Here is a 16840-nt window from a genome sequence, read left to right as displayed (position 1 = left end):
AAGGAATAGGGAGATGGGCTTCTCCAGCTTGTCAGGAGGGAAACTGAGGCAGAGGTGAAGTCACCCCACGCATTTATTTATCCAGGGCCCTGCGCGCTGGTCCACCTGAGACCCCAGGTGGTGTTCAGAGCATCCATCTACCTGTTTACAGAGGAGGAAACCGGGGCTCAGTGGGGGATGGGGAGGGGATGGTGCTGAAGCCAGGGCTCCCTGTCCCTGCTTTGCTTCTCTCAGTAATCCTCATTGCTGCCTTACACATTTTCACTCTAATGGTCTGTCTCCGACACTCACCCCCAGCACCACCACCACCACGGAAAGGAAGGGCTGGGCAAGGGTTTGTCTGCTTTCCTCGCTGCTGCTGGGCCTTCACAGAGAGCACAGCGGGCACTTAGCTCCGTGGACGGAGGGAGAAGAGAGGCCCCAGAGGGGAATGTCCCACTGCGCAGACCAGACGTGTGTGAGCACCAGCTGTGGAGCTGGAGATCCAGAGGGGAACGTGCGAGTGCACAGGCCCAGGAAGCGAGAGCCCACTGAGCCTGTGAAGGAAAGCAGGTCAGTGCGGTGGCGGGGTTGGTTCGGTGGAAGGGGAAGTGAGAGGACTGAGGTGCAGACCATCTGTAAACACATGGCTCTGATTTGTGCTGAGACAGGAGGCATCGGAAGTCTCCTTTTTCTGAGCAGCGGAGTGAGGTATTGTGTGCATACAGTAAACTGCACGTGTGTGAGTGTTAGAACGTCATTGATAGATCCTCCCTTCCCCCAGCTGATGGACGGAGAATGACATAATCTGCACCTGCGGCCGGACATTTCTGAGCACCTAACCAAGCACCTTATATGGATTGTACACTGAACCACCCATCAGCACCTGCCAAATACCCTAAGGCCCGATTCCCAAGTCCCTAAGTGCCTAATCACGTGCCTTATATAAAACTACCAATCAGCACGTGCTGAGTGCCCTAAGCCCCGTCCCTTCCCATTCCTCCCCTCAAAAGGCGTGTTCCCCTCTGCACCTGTGCTCACTTCCTGTGGAAGGCAGCCCGGCAGGTCCTTCTCCTCTAAGAAAGCCTGTGTCCTGGTGTTCGGCCTCTGTCTCATCTCTCAGCCGTCCCATACACCAAAGGGTGGCGGGTTCGAGCCCCGGTCAGGGACTTGTTCTTTCCTAGAGGGGGAAGGGGACCTGGCCACACGCTGTGGCCTGCTGCTGGCAGCGGTGCCTTCGGGCTGTCTCATCCATCTGCAGGCCTCCGTTTCTTCATTTGTAAGCATCTGCCTGCCAGGTTGTGATGAGTGAAGAGCTCACCACCATGGGTGCTGCCAGGGGCCCCCCCTGTCTAGGATGACTGGCGTTAGCAACTCAGAAACCGTTGCTTAGTATTAACATGCCCAAGTGGAGTGTTGTTTATCTGAAATCCAGCTTCCACGGGCATCCTGTGCTTGCTCTGGCAGCCCAGCCGGCGTGAGGCCATCTCCTCGCTCCCAAACAGCCCTGCACTTGGCCAGGCAGAGGGACGGGGGAGGGTTGGGGCTAGAGGGAGCCTAGGCATGAATTCCTTGGCCCTTCATCCAGACTGCAATGGGCAGGTGGATCTGGGCAAGACAGCCAGTGGATGGCTGACCCAAAACACCCTCCATAGGGTCACCCACTCTGCAGGGTGTCGGGCTTCTAGGAGGTTCTGAGACGAAGCAGCCCCTGAGCTGGCTCCTCCTGCCCTCCTGCCCATGTGTCCCTGCAAAAAACTCCCCTCATTAATAATAACAGACACAGCCCGGCTGGCATGGCTCAGTGGTTGAGCTTTGACCTATGAGCCAGGAAGTCAAGGTTCCATTCCTGGTCAGGGAACATGCACGGGTTGTGGGCTCCACCCCCAATTGGGGGGCCGTGCAGGAGGCAGCAGATCAGTGATTCTCTCATCATTGATGTCTCTATCTCTCTCCCTTTCCCTTCCTCTATGAAGTCAATAAAAATACATTTTTTAAAATAATAATGATAACAGATACACAGAGGAGCTGACACTGCAACCTTATTATGGCACCTGCTGCTCTCACTGCTTTCCGTGTGAGAAAAGCCAGCTCCTCCAGGGCAGGTGGCCAAAAGAGGGGGACTGAGTGATGTGAGCAGAGATGAGGTCCTGTGGGCACTGGTGCTCGGGAGGGACGTGTGATCGGGAGCCATTTAAAGCAACATCAAGGGGGCACAGCCTTGGGCCGGACCCTGGCTCTGCCACTTGCTGGCTACGTCCTCCCTGAACTCATTCCTTTGCCGTGAAAAGCGGACAGTGGTGCAAAGGCCCAGTGAGAGGAGGGCCGAAGGCAGTGGCCTGGGCCCAGCAAGAGCTCCTGTGGTTGTTAGGAGCTGGAAGACCTGGGTCAGCATCAAGCAGGTGTCTCACTCCTTTCAGAACCCTAGAGAACCTGAGCCGTGGACAACCCGGCTGTGGGGGAAGCCCTCCAGTTCCCGTCACTATGTCACCACGCTGCAGGGAGAACCCGGCTCAGACCCCACCCCACCCACTTCACCCCATCCCATCCCACCCCGCCCTGCCACCTCATGTGGGTGCTGAGCAGAGGAGAGGGTCTCTGAGCTGCCTGCACCCTGCAGGCGTCTCCAAGCATCAGTGGCGAGAACGGCTTCTCTGTGGCTGCGGCACAGCTTGGCCCTTTCCCGGCTTCAGTGTCCTTGTCTGGATCAGGGCCCTCAGTCCCAGTCCCACCAGCTCCCTCCTTCCCACAGAGAGCAGCCGCCCTCCTGCTGGGAGGGAGCGGTTTGGGGGCTGAGGGAGGAGGTAACTGGGCCCGGGGCAGCTCTGCATACAACCAGCGTGAGCCCGGGGCACTCACACCTCGTGGGCGTCCGCTTCTCTCCCTGTGGAGGACAGTGGGCAGCCAAGGTCCACCTTTCAGGCGCCCGTGCTGGGCAACAGGTGCCCTGCAGCCACAGGAAGTGACCACTAGGGGGCAAAGGGGCCGCCATCACTCCCTGCCAGCCTGCGCCTGGGTGCTGTGGCCACCAGCAGCCCCTGGCCCCCCACTCCCCGCCCCCCACAAGCCCCAACCCTTCACACATTTTCTCAGGGGTGCTGGCATCCTCCCTGCCTACCTCTCCTTGGAGCACGGCCTCCCTGCCTCTCACAGCGCACAGGGGAGCCGGAGGAAAGCTCCGGAATGAGCGTCACCTGCAGGACGAGGGGTTGTTTCCAAGCCCTCAGAGATCCTGGCTGGGCTCTGAGCTGATGCTCTTCCAAACCAGGCCCATCTCCCCTCCATCACTTCCAGGCGCCCCTTGGGGGCTTGGCCATCATCCCACACCTGCAGGCTCTAAGCAGAGGCCGGCCTCAGCCACCCGCCGCGGAGACCGCGGACTCCTGCCCTGCCCAGGTCCCTCCGACCCTCCTCAACCCTCTGGGCCCCACTCCCCGGAATAGAAAGAAATCTCCAGCACCAGGGAGGGGTATCTGACAGCAATTAATTTATTAAGTACCCCCCTCCCCCAAATATGAACACAAACAAGTTAAAAAAAAAAAAAGCCCACACATAAGACTTCAGACCCAGAGCTGACACACGAGACACGGAAATGGGAGTGACCTACGGAGGGAAGACAGAGCTGAGCGCTGCAAGTACAGAGGACAGACACTCGGGGGCCGGGCGGTGTGCTGTGAGCGCAGCGGGAGCAGTGGCGGGCGGCGGCGCTGGCAGCTACGGGAGGGCCTCGCGGCCTGGACCCTGCTGCCTCACTTGGGGCCCTGGGCCTCGGATTCCTCCTCGTCATCTTCGTACATCTCGCCCTCCTCCTCGGCCGTGGCGTCCTGGTACTGCTGGTACTCAGACACCAGGTCGTTCATGTTGCTCTCGGCCTCGGTGAACTCCATCTCGTCCATGCCCTCGCCCGTGTACCAGTGCAGGAAGGCCTTGCGCCGGAACATGGCGGTGAACTGCTCGGAGATGCGCTTGAACAGCTCCTGGATGGCCGTGCTGTTGCCGATGAAGGTGGAGGACATCTTGAGGCCTCGGGGCGGGATGTCGCACACAGCCACCTTCACGTTGTTGGGGATCCACTCCACGAAGTAGCTGCTGTTCTTACTCTGGATGGCCAGCATCTGCTCGTCCACCTCCTTCATGGACATGCGGCCGCGGAAGATGGCAGCCACGGTCAGGTAGCGGCCGTGGCGCGGGTCGCAGGCGGCCATCATGTTCTTGGCATCGAACATCTGCTGGGTGAGCTCGGGCACCGTCAGGGCGCGGTACTGCTGGCTGCCCCGGGCGGTGAGCGGGGCGAAGCCGGGCATGAAGAAGTGCAGGCGCGGGAAGGGCACCATGTTGACGGCCAGCTTACGCAGGTCGGCGTTGAGCTGGCCGGGGAAGCGAAGGGAGGTGGTGACTCCGCTCATGGTGGCCGACACCAGGTGGTTGAGGTCCCCGTAGGTGGGCGTGGCCAGCTTGAGGGTGCGGAAGCAGATGTCGTACAGGGCCTCGTTGTCAATGCAGTAGGTCTCGTCCGTGTTCTCCACCAGCTGGTGGATGGACAGCGTGGCGTTGTAGGGCTCCACCACCGTGTCCGACACCTTGGGTGAGGGCACCACGCTGAAGGTGTTCATGATGCGGTCGGGGTACTCCTCCCGCACCTTGCTGATGAGGAGGGTGCCCATCCCGGACCCGGTGCCCCCGCCCAGAGAGTGGGTCAGCTGGAAGCCCTGCAGGCAGTCGCAGTTCTCGCACTCCTTCCGCACGACGTCCAGGACGGAGTCCACCAGCTCGGCGCCCTCCGTGTAGTGCCCCTTGGCCCAGTTGTTGCCAGCCCCACTCTGACCTGCGGGGAGTCAGAAGGTGGCACGGACAGGGTCAGGCCTCCAGAACCTGAACGTCCCACCCCAAAGGGCCCCTGTCGCAGCCCTGTGCCCGCTTTCCCTCTAAAAGCGGGGGTCCACCCCTCCTCTCCCCACGGCTCTCCACACCAGCTGTGCTCCTGCATGGCACTGTGTGAAGGGCTCTGGTCAGAAATTGTGTACCTGGAGTGCAGCCGCTGCTCTGTCTTGCTTGGGGTCCTGGGTGAAGCCATCCTCCCTTCCCTTCAGCCCACCCACCCTCCTGGGCTGTGCCCGAAGCATCAACTACAATCCCAGAGGCCCTTGCAGCTCTGGGTCTGGACTGGACTGGTGCCCGTTGGTGGGGGTGCTAAGCTCCGGAAGGAAGAAGTGAGGGAGGCCCTAAGGGCACAGGATCACCCCGCCTCTGGACCCCAGTGACATGCTCATGAGCTCCCTCCAGCCTCTGGGCCACCAGTCCCACAGGGCCCAGTCCTTAGTTCTGAGTTGCACAGCTCTAACTGAAGTGCACAGTGGCTCTGTTCCCTGCACAGAGCCTCTCTCCGGTCTCCAGTGTCAGCTGCAGAAGGGGGTCAGCTCTGCCTGCAGGTTTGTAGAGGGGGGAGGGGGCTGTGGCCTTTTGTTTCCGTTGGCCTAGGTTTGCGGTGCAGGGTCTGCCCAGAGAGAAACTTACCGAATATGAAATTGTCAGGCCTGAAGAGGTGCCCGAAGGCCCCAGAGCGGACGCTGTCCATGGTCCCGGGCTCCAGGTCCACCAGGATGGCCCGGGGCACATATTTGTGAGCTGAGGGGAGAGGGCAGAGTGGGGGATGAGCATCCTGGAGGCTCAGGGCTCTCCCTCCTCTAAATCCTGCCCCCACTGGACTCTGGGTCAGAGGGCTGGAACCACATGTGATATGGGGACTGACACTGGGCAGCCCAGACCAATGTCTCCAGTTCAACGTGGGCATCATCCCACACCAGACGCTAAGCTTCCCTGCCTGAGCCCTCCAGGCGACCCCTGCTCTGGACCCTCAGGAGGACTCAGAAGGGACCTTCCGGATCCTGTCGGACCCCTGGACTGTGCACGTGCCTGTGGCCGAGAACATGTTTGACCTCACTGTGGTGAGTCCCCGGATACACCGAACCTGCCAGCCCAGCAATGGGAGGGCAGGTCCAGGGGGCCCAGCCCAGGTGTCCCCCAGCCCCCAGGGAGGGAGGGGTGCTCACAAGAGGCCTCGTTGTAGTAGACGCTGATGCGCTCCAGCTGCAGGTCCGAGTCCCCTACGTAGTTGCCACTGGGGTCTATTCCGTGCTCATCGCTGATGACCTCCCAGAACTGCAGGGGAAATGGGGGTCAGCAGGGGCTGTGACAGACTGGGCCCCAAAGCCTGCAGTAGCCCCTGGGGGAGACTCTGGAGAGCCCTGAGCTCCGCCATCTGTCAGGAGAGTGTAATGAATGTCATGTCCACGGGGCCAGAGCTCGCCGAGGAGTTCGAGACTCGGCTGACACAAACCAGCTCTGCACTTGCTGACCAGAGTAACCAACAAGCACCCCCTTTGGGTGGCTTTTATTATTCCGTTTTCAGACGAAGAGACAGAGGCACAGAAAGGGGACAGAGTCCACGATGCTTGTGCCCTCAGGGCCGAAGACGGCCAGCGACAGGGCCCAGCAGTGTCCCGACGCCATCAGCCTTAGCCACAGGAACACAGGCCCCAGTGGGGAGTGACCTGCCCAGGTCACCCAGCCTCTCCGTCCACAGCTGGCACAGCCCTAACCCTCAGGGCTCACGCTCCTCCTGGGCAGGCACCCACAGGATTTCTTACACTCCTCTCCCCTGACTGCAGCCGCCAGGGGAGCAGCCCAGGACCAAGGCTCAGAGCTGGACCGCCTTTTCCCAGCCACGTGACCGTGGGCAGGTCCTGAAGATGCTCTGGGCCTCAGTGTCCACATCCTTTTAATGGGTGTGAGGATGGAAACAGGCTGCTGTGAGCGTGGAGTTACCTGCGGGAGTGTGTGACAGTGTGTGATGAAGCCTGAGTGCTGTGTGGAATTAGGAGCACACGTGTCTGCACAAGGACAAGTCCCTTGCTGGACAGAGCTCTGCCCTCCCCCAAGGGCACTTCCGGTTGGCCCCTGCAGGCAGGAGGTCATATGCTATGGCCACTGGCCCAGTGCCCCTCCCTTTTGCTCCTCAGGATTCCTTTCAGAAGCTGAATGGGGGTGAGGTCATCGAGAAGCAACAGGCCTCTTCATAGGAGCCATGTGCAGTGAGAAGGCTGCCCAGTTAAAAAATCAACCATAATTCAGTTTTCATGAGCTTCCTAGTATCTATCTATAGAAGCCTGGGACAGACACACAGACACAGCATAGAAGCCTCGGACAGACACACAGACACAGTGGTGCCACGGCCCATGCTTCTGGGTTGGGGGAGAGACCTCTAATCACAGCATGCCCTTTGGTTCTTTTGGAGTTCTTTGTCACGTGCACGTGTTAACTTCACATGCAAAACAATAATAATAAAGATTAAATTGTTTAAAAACTGAGAGTAGCTCAGTGGATAGTGTGTCGGCCTGCAGACAAAAGGGTCCTGCAGTCAGACTGGTTGCAGGCTCCTCCCCAACCTGGGCCCTGGCCGGAGCACATGCAGGAGGCAACCAATCGATGTGTCTCTCACATCGATTTTCCTCTCTCTCCCACTCTCTCTAAAAATCAATGGGAAAATATCCTCAGGTGAAGATTAAAAAAAAAAAAAAAAAGACATATCCTCGGGGAAAAGACACAGAAATAACAGAGTAACAAAGGAAACCTCAGGACAGATGCCGTACTTTCCACAAAGGCCTGGAGATCAGGAGCTGGAAAAATGAAACCCCCGCTGAGGGGGATCTGGAGGGGAGGTGGTTAAGTGGCACAACCTTACCTGCACTGTTTCCATTTGTTAAGGGGGATATGTTAATAACTGTGTTTGTAATTAAAACGAATAGAGATTATAATTTAAAACATTAAATAGATCTAATTAGACTGTGTAACATTTGATAAATACTAAAGTACAATTTTTACATTAAATAATAAATAATTACGATCACCACTACAGGTCAGGAAACTGGCAGGGGGCCGCAGACCCAGTGTCCAGGCAGGCTCCTAGTTCACCAGTTTTCTGCCTGGTGTCCGGTGGTCAGACACGGGCCAGAGCGCTGTCCGAGGTGCTGATCCTTCGCCCGCCGCTGAGGGGCTGGAGGGGGCGGGCAGCATGGGGCGGGGGGCGGCGGGGACTGGCCAATTCCCGGGGTTTAAGCCCCTCCAAGACCCCAAATCTCTCCCCCACTCTTCACCCCCCAGCCCCGCCCCCAACCCAATTGTAACGGACCAAGGAGGCGCAGGGAAGGGGCGGGACAAGGATAGGGAAACCCCTCTGGTTGGCTGGGAGCCCCACCCCCCGCGGCCACGCCCTGCGGCAGGGAGAAAGGCCCAGACAAAGGCCCAGGGTGGCCCTGCCTCCCGAGGGCGGAGGGAGGGTCTCTGGGCTTCTCGCTCCGGTGGTGGGGGGCAGGGTGCCCCGTGCATCCTGATGTCATAGATTTAAACTCCTCCTCGTCCGGGGAGAGCAGCTTTCTCATCCTTGGGGGAGGGCCACACCCTGTCACCCACCCTGGAGCGGATCCCTGACCCGGAGCCCAACCCGTACGGTCCCAGTCAGGAGCATAGCCCCCTAGTCCAGATCGCTCCAAATTCCCTCCCTCCCCACCCCACCCTCCCCAGAGCCAGCAGCCCGATCCAGGCTCCACTCAGGACTGGAGGCAGGAAAGAGGTGCCCAGACCGCCCCAGTCAGCAGCTGCCGGTGGTGGGCAGGCAGACTCTCCAGATGGGGCCTCAGGAAGTGGGGGATCTGGGGGAAGTTGGGGGACCTGAGGGAAGTTGGGGGACCTCGGGGAAGTGGGGGGACCTGGGGGAAGTGAGGGGATGTGGAGGGAGGGGGCTCTGGGCACTTGCTCCAGGGTTGGTCTCTGGAGATCTTCCAGGCAGGGAGGCGGAAGACAGAAAAGGAAGCAATGATTCCTCTCCGGCCAACGCACGTCTCTCTTGTTTGATGTGTTTAAAATGACCAGATACTAATTGTTAAATCTAACATACATTTAGAAGTCAATGCGAAAGGAATGAAAAGTCACGAGCAGACGCTCTGTCTGCAGAGGACAATGTGGCCAGCAGCCGCAGGTGCACCCCTCTGTCCCCAGAGGAGGCCGTCAGGCTGTGGAGGGAGGGAGAGGCATGGACCCCTCCCCCCCAGGCCCGCGGGGCTCAGGGCTGCCCCCACCCCCACCCCCATCCCGGGGACCCCTGGCCCTCCGAGGAGCAGATGTTCAGAGCAGGCTGGACCTTGTGCTGATTTGGAACCCGCCCCTCCCACCTGGTCTGGCAGCTGCCAGGACGGCCCGGAGCTCCGGTTGGGCTTGAGGCCACCATCCCCCAGGCCTCCCCTCCCCAGCCCCGCCCCGGGCAGCGCAGCTGTGTCCTCCGTGATTGGGAGCCTCGGATCCCGCCTCCGGGACCCATCCCAGGGCCTCCGCCCTGGAGCCCAAGCTGCAATTTACATGTCAGCCACGTGGGTGCCCCGGCCCCGTAGAAATTAGCTTTTTGTTCTCGCCGTTTCCACGGCAACAGCCTCCAGAGGAAGCTTTTCCTGGGCCCCTTCTTTCCGAGGCGTGTCTCCAGCCCCCGCCGCCTCCTCGGGGAATCCGCTGGGCCGCGTCCACGCTGGGCCCTGGCCGTGGTCCTGACCGAGCCCCGCTCCTCCCTCCCATGGTGCCGGGGCCGGGGGGGCCCCGCCCTGAGCCCCGCGGGGACCGAGAAGGGCGGGGGGCGGCGGGCTGGGTCCGGCCCGGGCGGGGTGACCTTGGACCCCGACAGCCTCCCGGACCCGGTGCCCTGACATCGCCTCCCGGGAACGGGCCACGTCTTCCCGCCTCGGTCTCCGCCGCTGGGCGGGGGGCTCACAATGGACGGAGGGGCGGCGCAATGAGCTCCCGGCGCCCGGAGGCGCTTTGTTCCCAGTCCCATCCCAGACTCGGGGTCCCACCAAGACTCGGGGTGCCATTGCTGGGGGTCCGCCCAGGGGGGCTGCGCTGCGGGAGGGGCTGGTCCTGGACCAAGGTCACCTCGAGTCCGGGCCCAACCCGCACCCAACAAAGGAACGGGGTGGGGCCGGGCCGCCGGGGGTGATCGCGGCAGAACGGGGGTCACCAGGCGCCCCGGCCGCTCGGAAGACCCCGTCCCCGGGGCGGGGGCATCGTGCTCAGAGGATGAGCCTCCCTCACACCAGCTCACCCCCCTCCCAGCTCGCCCCCCGCCCAGCCCAGGCCGAGAGGGACCCGGTGCAGCCACGCCCCGCCAGCCCGCTGGTCCCCGGGGGTGGGGGTGAGGGGCGCCGGGGTGGGGGGCGCGGGGCCGGCGGGGTCGAGAGAGGCGGCGGGGGGTCAGGGCGGCCCGGCACTTAGTCATCGGTTTTCCGGGGCGACTGCGCTAGAGGTCGGCGGTGCTCCCGCTTCCCTCTCCAGGGCTCTCCTTCCCTCCCCGGGGCTCCTCTTCCCTCCCCAGGGCTTGGATCGGGCTGGCTCGGACGGGGCTGGCTCGGACAGGGCGCGGGGCGGCCTCACCTTGGCCCCGATCTGGTTGCCGCACTGGCCGGCCTGGATGTGCACGATCTCCCTCATGGCGGCGGCGGCGGGTGCGGGAAGCGGAGGGCCGGGCGGTGCGGAGCCCGGGCCGCCGCGGCTCTTATAGGCCCGGCCCCGCCCGCCGGCGTCTCCGCGGCCAATGGGGGCGCCGCCGCCGCTGCGGCACGGCCGGCGCCTCTGCACCGCGTCTGTCTCCGCGGCGGGCGGGGCCGCTCCCTCCCGGGAAGAGGGTCTGCGGGACCAGGGAGGACAATGGAAGGCCCTCTGTCCTCGGACCCCGCCCCGCTATCCCTCAGCTCCACCGGCTTTGCTTAGGGGCGGACCCCGTCTCCCTCCCCAATGGGGGCGGCGGACGCCTCCCGCTCCCAGTGTATGCACGGGGGGGCCGGCCAGGTACCTGAGCTCCTCTGGACCCCGCAGAGGCTGGGGCAGGGGCAGGGGCTGGGCTGGGGCAGGGGCAGGGGCTGGGCTGGGGCTGGGGCTGGGGTGGGAGAGGAAAAAGGCCCAACAGCCAGCGCAGGGCTAAGACATCCTGAGCCAGCGTGGCCGTGGGTGCGGGAGGGCTGTGGCGGCCCCCTCTGCAGTGGGGGAGCCACCCCCACCCCTGCCCGCTGCTGCTGCCCAGGGCCCTGCTGTGTGGCCCCCCCCCCACTCCCACCCCGGTCCTTCCCCCACCCCCGCCAGGCAGTGCCCGCAGGCGGCACTAGTGGCTCAGGGAATGCTGTGCCGGGAACTGCCATGAGGACACACCAGGGAGGGACCCACAGAGGGGGGTGCAGTCCTGCTGCTCCCCGATGTCATCTGTGGGTCTGGACCCCCCGTCCACGTGGGGCCCAGGCAGTGGGGGCAGGGGCGCGTGTAGGAGCGCTGTGTGCGCTGAGGTTCCTGCAGGAAAAACTGGGGAAGTCAGAGGTGCCGGGAGGGGTCCTGTACCCCACACGTGAGGACAGACACTGTGCCCCACACACAGGCCCACGGGCTTCCCGTTCTCCTGGGCTCGGACATGGAGTGAAGACACCTTAGAGCAGGTCCTTCTGTGGTTCCAGGGCGTCCCGTCGTCAGCTGAGAGAGCTCGGGCACACCTGTGTCCTGAGTGTGTGCCCAGGAGGGGGCTGGTGGGGTGTGGCCGTGTCCGGCCCGCTCTCCCCCCTCCTCCTGAAGCTCCCCGATTTGGCAAGCCTAGAAGCGGGTCTTTTGTTCTCAAGAGAAGCCCCTCCCCCGCATGTCCATGAGGTGGCTTTCTGTGGTTGGCTACTGGCCACTGGGGCTCCGCCCGTCCCCACTCAGGGGGTCCTTGGTGAGCTTTTGGCTGTGCCTCCCTGTCTGAGCAGCAGAAGCTTTGCAGCATCCCGTAGGGCAGGACCCCTCTGGCTGGCCTCCCTGTGGAATGGAGTCAGACCAGCCGGCTCCCCTCCATCCCCAGAGGGCTCCAGGCTGACTCGCCGTCCTGTCCATCTTCCAGAAAGGCTGGCCCTGCCGGGAACCAGCTCCCAGCCCCAAGGCAGCAGTCAGGGCTGGAGCTGCCAGCAGGGTGGGGTGGAGACTGCTCAGGCGGTTGCAGACGCATCTAGAACTACCTGGGAGTTGGCTGATGCCGTCACTTTCCCCTCCATGCAGCTTGTACCAGGAATGGGGCTGGCTGCATGCTCGGCGTCTGGAGGAACCAGTGGCTCCCCGGAAAGAGGCCCCGAGTTTCAGCACAGGGAGGACCTCAGGGCCCCCAACACCATGCAGCAGGGCCCACCCCTGATACCAATCCCAGGGACACCGCCTGCAGCCACTGGACAGCCTCGCCCCATTCTGGGCCGCCTTGGCTCGAATATCTGCCAGGGCTGGTAGGGCTGGAGGAACGAGAACCCGTCCTGACCCACCCTGCACCTTGGACCCCCTGGGGGTGACCCAGAGCAGGCCAGGAGGAGGGCCGGCTGTGCTCTGGCCAAGGTCACAGAGGGTCACGGAGGTCCTGCTTCTGCTGCAGCCGAGGGCAGCTGGGACCAGTCAGCCTCCTCCCCATGGAGGTGCCTGGGGAGGACTCCTCCCTCCGGCTGCCCGGGGCCGGGTTCACATTTACAGAGAAGGCAGACGCAGCATCAGAGCAGGTACAACGGGGCTGGGGCTTCAGGCATGCTGGGCCCTGTGGGGGTTCTGGGATATATAACTCTACCTACCTCACTCCCACCAGGCCACTCCATGGCTCTCCACCCTCAAGCATCAAGCACCTTTGCAATGAGCCAACATGGACGGCCATGGAGCTGCTCCAAGCACAGCATTTATTCCCAGATGCTTCCCGGCCCCGGGTACTGGTCACTAATTCCAACTAATGGCTGTGGCCTCGGCCTGAGCAGGCAGTGGTGGGCACGATCTGAGGGGCCTGTGTGGTGCAAACAAATGGGCCGAGCCCCCAGCTCTCCAGCACCACAAGCCCCAGATCAGCCCCGTGCCCACTGCGGCTCCTGCGGACACGTCCCCCTGCCCGGGACAGGACCTCACTCCTTTCCCCGTGAGGCGCGGTCCTGCTCATCACAGTCCCTTCTCTTGAGGTCCTCGGTGCTCTGCCAGCCACGGACTTCACCTCCCGATGGGCGGGCTCAGGTGGGTCCTCGCCTATCTCTGGGTGCAGGGGGATGTCTCCCGTGTGGGCCATGTCGGTCCAGGAGCCCAGGCCTGCCCTGTGCCTGTGGCCCCATCTCCCCAGCTTCCCGTAACCCCCACAACTCCTGGAGATGTCTGCTGACTCCTCTCTGGCCCAGAGGGTCAGTGCGCCCACACCTTCGGCGATCACTTAGTCTGTCCTTCCTGGCCAGTGACTGCCCGGCCACACAGGAGCGGGCCATGGGATGGCTCCCCTCCCCCAGCCGGCAGGCACCTGGCCGTGGCCCTCGGCGCCCGCTCACCAGGAGCACTGCAGCACCTCCTGGAGTGTCTTCCGGAGCTCGGGGCTGCGGAAGGCGTAGATGAGCGGGTCCACGATGGTGTTGCAGATGACGAGGGCCAGGAAGAGGGGGACGTTCCGGAAGACGCAGTGGCAGGTGGGGTGCTGAGGGCAGAGGACGATGAGCAGGAGGTGCAGGAAGAAGGGGCCCCAGCAGAGGAAGAAGATGCCCAGCAGGGTGGTGAGGGTGGCAGCCCCTTTGAGGCCGAGGCCCTGGGGGGCAGGGCGCTGCCTCTTGTGCAGCCGGGCGATGCCCCGGGTGTGCTGGCAGGCCTGCGCCAGCATGCGGGCGTAGAGCACCGCCATGAGTGCCAGCAGGGCCGCGAAGAAGCTGACCAGGCAGAGCAGGACGGCCGTGTGGGTGTAGTAGGCGATGAAGAGGGTGCTGGAGGCCACGCTGGCCACCCAGATGCCCGCGATGGCCCGCCACACCCGGGGCAGGGTCACGATGCTGTGGTAGCGCAGCGCGTAGAAGATGGAGATGTACCGGTCCACCGCGATGGCGGCCAGGGAGCAGAGGCTGGACACCATGGAGCCGCAGATGAGCACGTCCAGGACGTCGTCCAGCTGCTGCACCGCGGGCGCCTGGGCCGCCAGCGCGCCCGCCTCCAGCAGCAGCGCCACGGCCGTGCCCAGCACATTGCTCACGCTCACCAGCAGGTCCGACACGGCCAGGCAGCAGATGAAGAAGTACATGGGTGAGTGTAGGTTGCGGTTCTTGGCGATGGCAGCCACCACCAGCACATTCTCCACCAGGCTCACCAGCCCCAGGCTGAGGAAGAGCCCGTCGGGAACGGACACCTCCAGGCACCAGGGGTCTGTCTGGTTTGGGGCCGGTCCGGGGTGGGGGGTGGCTGGGGGGGTGGAGTTGAGGATGCCCAGCAGCCTCCTCTGTGAGCCCTGTGCAAGCATCGTCCCCCCAGCAAGCGGGAAGGGGCCTCCTGCTGCAGGCATCCGCTCAGCTCATGGTGCCCCCAGTGGGGCCCGATGCACCCCCAGGGCCCTCCCACACTCACCGTCTCCCTGGCCGGACAGATGCCAGCCCAGGTGCCCCTGCTTCTCGACCAATCTGGTCACTTCCCAGCCAGGACCCCAAGCTCCCCAGCACCAGCCTGCTGGGCCCTTGGCCGACTCCCCACCTCTCCCTGGAGTGGTCGCCTAGGCCCTCACATTTCTTTGCCTCCCGCCTCCCAGGCCAGGCAGGACTGAGGCCCAGGAAGAATGGACCCTTTCTCTACATCCTTCACTTTGCCCGCTCAGCCCCTCCTCCTGAGGGCTGCCACATGATGGGCGTGTGCCCAGGGATTCATCAGAGCACCCTGGGCACCACTGCTGCCACCAGGCGGCAGGCTGGCACCAGGGCCGTTCGGCTCCCTAGGCCGCTGACTCCGGCACAGCCTACATTCCCCTTCCTGCTCACAGCCACTGCAGTCACCGTGTTCTGCCAGCCAGCGCCATCAGGCCTCGGCTCCAGAGGTCTGTGTGGGTATCCTCGCCACCTGCCAGACATTCAAACCCTCCTCCAGACCATGGCAAACACCACCTCCTGGAGGCCTCCTGTTCCTGAGGCCAGTGGTGCTGCTCTGCCTCAGGAAGTCTTTGGCCTTGGCCGTCCACCCCCAGCCCTCGCCCCACTCCGTTAGATGTTCACTGAGGGCAGCCCGTCCCCAAGGCCCCCAGTCCCTTTGCTGAGTACTGCCCGAGGACAGCCTGGCCACATGGGCTGGAAGATAAGCTTTGTCATCTTGGCTGGAGGGAGGGAGGGGTTGGCTCAGAGCTACCGGGAAGGACACCACAGGCTCCACGCCAGGAGCCACTCCAAGACAGACCTCACGTGGTCGCTGTGGGAACGTGGGTCCAGAGTGCCCGTGGGCACCAGGCTGGCCTCATGCCACCCCAGCACTTTCTCACTGAGGATGGCATCTGACCACAAACCTCCTCTGGAGGTGTAGGCAGAGAGGGAAGGGGAAGTGAGGAGACTAGACAGGTAAGAGGCTGGGGGTGCAGATGGGGCAGGAGAGTTGGGGAGGTCTGTTTTTTTCCTTGATTTTCAGAGAGAGGAAGGGAGAGAGAGAAACATCAGTTTGTTGTTTCAATTATTTAGGCATTCACTGGTTGCTTTTTAAAATTTTATTTATATTGTTGAAAGCATTACAGATACTGGTTGATTGTTGTATGTGCAGCTCCCAACCAATTCCAGTGTCCAGGGCGCTCTTGCCAGGCTCCGGTGAACAGCCACCGTCCCTCTGGGCGACAAGGGATTTCGTGGCCTGAGGCCGATCTCCAGCTTCGGTGGATGTGGCCAAACCACTTCCCAGCAGCCTGTTTCTGAGTGTGCAGTCTCCGCTCCCCGTGTGTGGATGGAAGGACAGGCCTCTCCCAGCTCCACAGGCAGCAGGCACAGGACGGGCCGCACTGCGCCCTCCCCCCACTCCGAGACCCTTTGGTGGAGGACCCCAGAGGGCCCAGGGCAGGACCATGAGGCTGTGCTGTGGCAGGAAGGTGGTCCCAGCAGCTGTGAGGGTCCACGGTTCCTGCCACACCGCCCCCAAGGACTGCCTTCCGCTGGGTGAGCAGGGCCCTGCCCGTCACCACTCTTCAGGGCTGTTGTTTCCGGCTCTATGAAGGAGGCCTTTGAGGGGCCCGTGCCCCCCCCCAGCCTGAGACTTCAAAGGGCATGAGACTGGGCAGCCGCTGGCAGGTGACCACAGCCTCTTCCTGGGAGGCCTCGGGCCTCCCGCTGGTTCTCATGCCCTCGCCTGTCAGGACTGTGGGAGGGAGACAGCAGATACAGCCGAGTGGGGAAAAGTCCACTTTGTGATTCGTTACGGTCACGGGGGAAAGTGTAAGGAAGTCAGATAATTCTGAGGCCGTTTGTATCCTTCCCTCTGTGCCCCTGGGAGATGCGTGAGGAATGGCCATGGACAGAGCGCACCCGCCACGAGAGGACGAGCCTGACTCACCCGTGAGGCGGCTGTGAGAGCAGGAAGTCTCTGTCTTGTTACTGCTGTCTCCCCAGCACCAGGAGGCACACGGTGGGCACGCAACGTGTGGACCTTCAGTGTGCGAGGAGCTCCGGGGGGACGGAGAGCTCCAGGAGGGGTGCACGTGTCAGACCAGCACACCAGCGGGCGGGTCACAGCTGTGCAGCCGGCCCGTGGCTCTGCACAGTGGGTCTCAGGAAGAGCTGGCCCAGAGCTGTGTCAGTGTCTTGGTTCAAAGATGGTCTGGTTTCCCTTGAACTTGGGGAGGTCAGGGCCGGGAGGGTGCCCTGAAGACAACAGCAATGCCTGAACCCTTCCAGAACCAAACAGGCTGCTGAGTCACAGGCAGCCTGGTGTGCTTCCCAGCTGCCAATCAGCCAACAAGCCTGCCGCCTTGTCCTGGTCATGCTGCAGATCAAATGCCCCCAATCTCTGCCGTCTGTTCCTAAGC

At 62.7% G+C, this 16840-nt stretch overlaps 2 protein-coding genes across 2 annotated transcripts; both read right to left on the bottom strand.

Annotated features, from left to right (window-relative positions):
* Positions 1 to 3446: 3446 nt before the first annotated feature.
* On the bottom strand, positions 3447 to 10589 carry TUBB3 (tubulin beta 3 class III). The gene is made up of 4 exons (XM_036422515.2): positions 10453 to 10589; positions 6030 to 6138; positions 5494 to 5604; positions 3447 to 4804 (listed from the first exon to the last, which is right to left on the bottom strand). The coding sequence occupies exons 1-4, from the start codon at positions 10507 to 10509 to the stop codon at positions 3729 to 3731; spliced, it is 1353 nt and encodes a 450-aa protein (XP_036278408.2). The 5' UTR covers positions 10510 to 10589; the 3' UTR covers positions 3447 to 3728.
* Positions 10590 to 11523: 934 nt separating this feature from the next.
* On the bottom strand, positions 11524 to 14916 carry MC1R (melanocortin 1 receptor). The gene has a single exon (XM_045575930.1). The coding sequence runs from the start codon at positions 14357 to 14359 to the stop codon at positions 13364 to 13366; it is 996 nt and encodes a 331-aa protein (XP_045431886.1). The 5' UTR covers positions 14360 to 14916; the 3' UTR covers positions 11524 to 13363.
* Between the last annotated feature and the right edge of the window lie 1924 nt (positions 14917 to 16840).

This window comes from Pipistrellus kuhlii, unplaced genomic scaffold (assembly GCF_014108245.1).
Source record: "Pipistrellus kuhlii isolate mPipKuh1 unplaced genomic scaffold, mPipKuh1.p scaffold_m20_p_70, whole genome shotgun sequence".
NCBI classification, from domain to species: Eukaryota; Metazoa; Chordata; class Mammalia; order Chiroptera; family Vespertilionidae; genus Pipistrellus; species Pipistrellus kuhlii.
The sequence above is the reverse complement of the archived record's forward strand: the minus strand, read 5'-3'. Positions and strand labels throughout refer to the sequence as shown.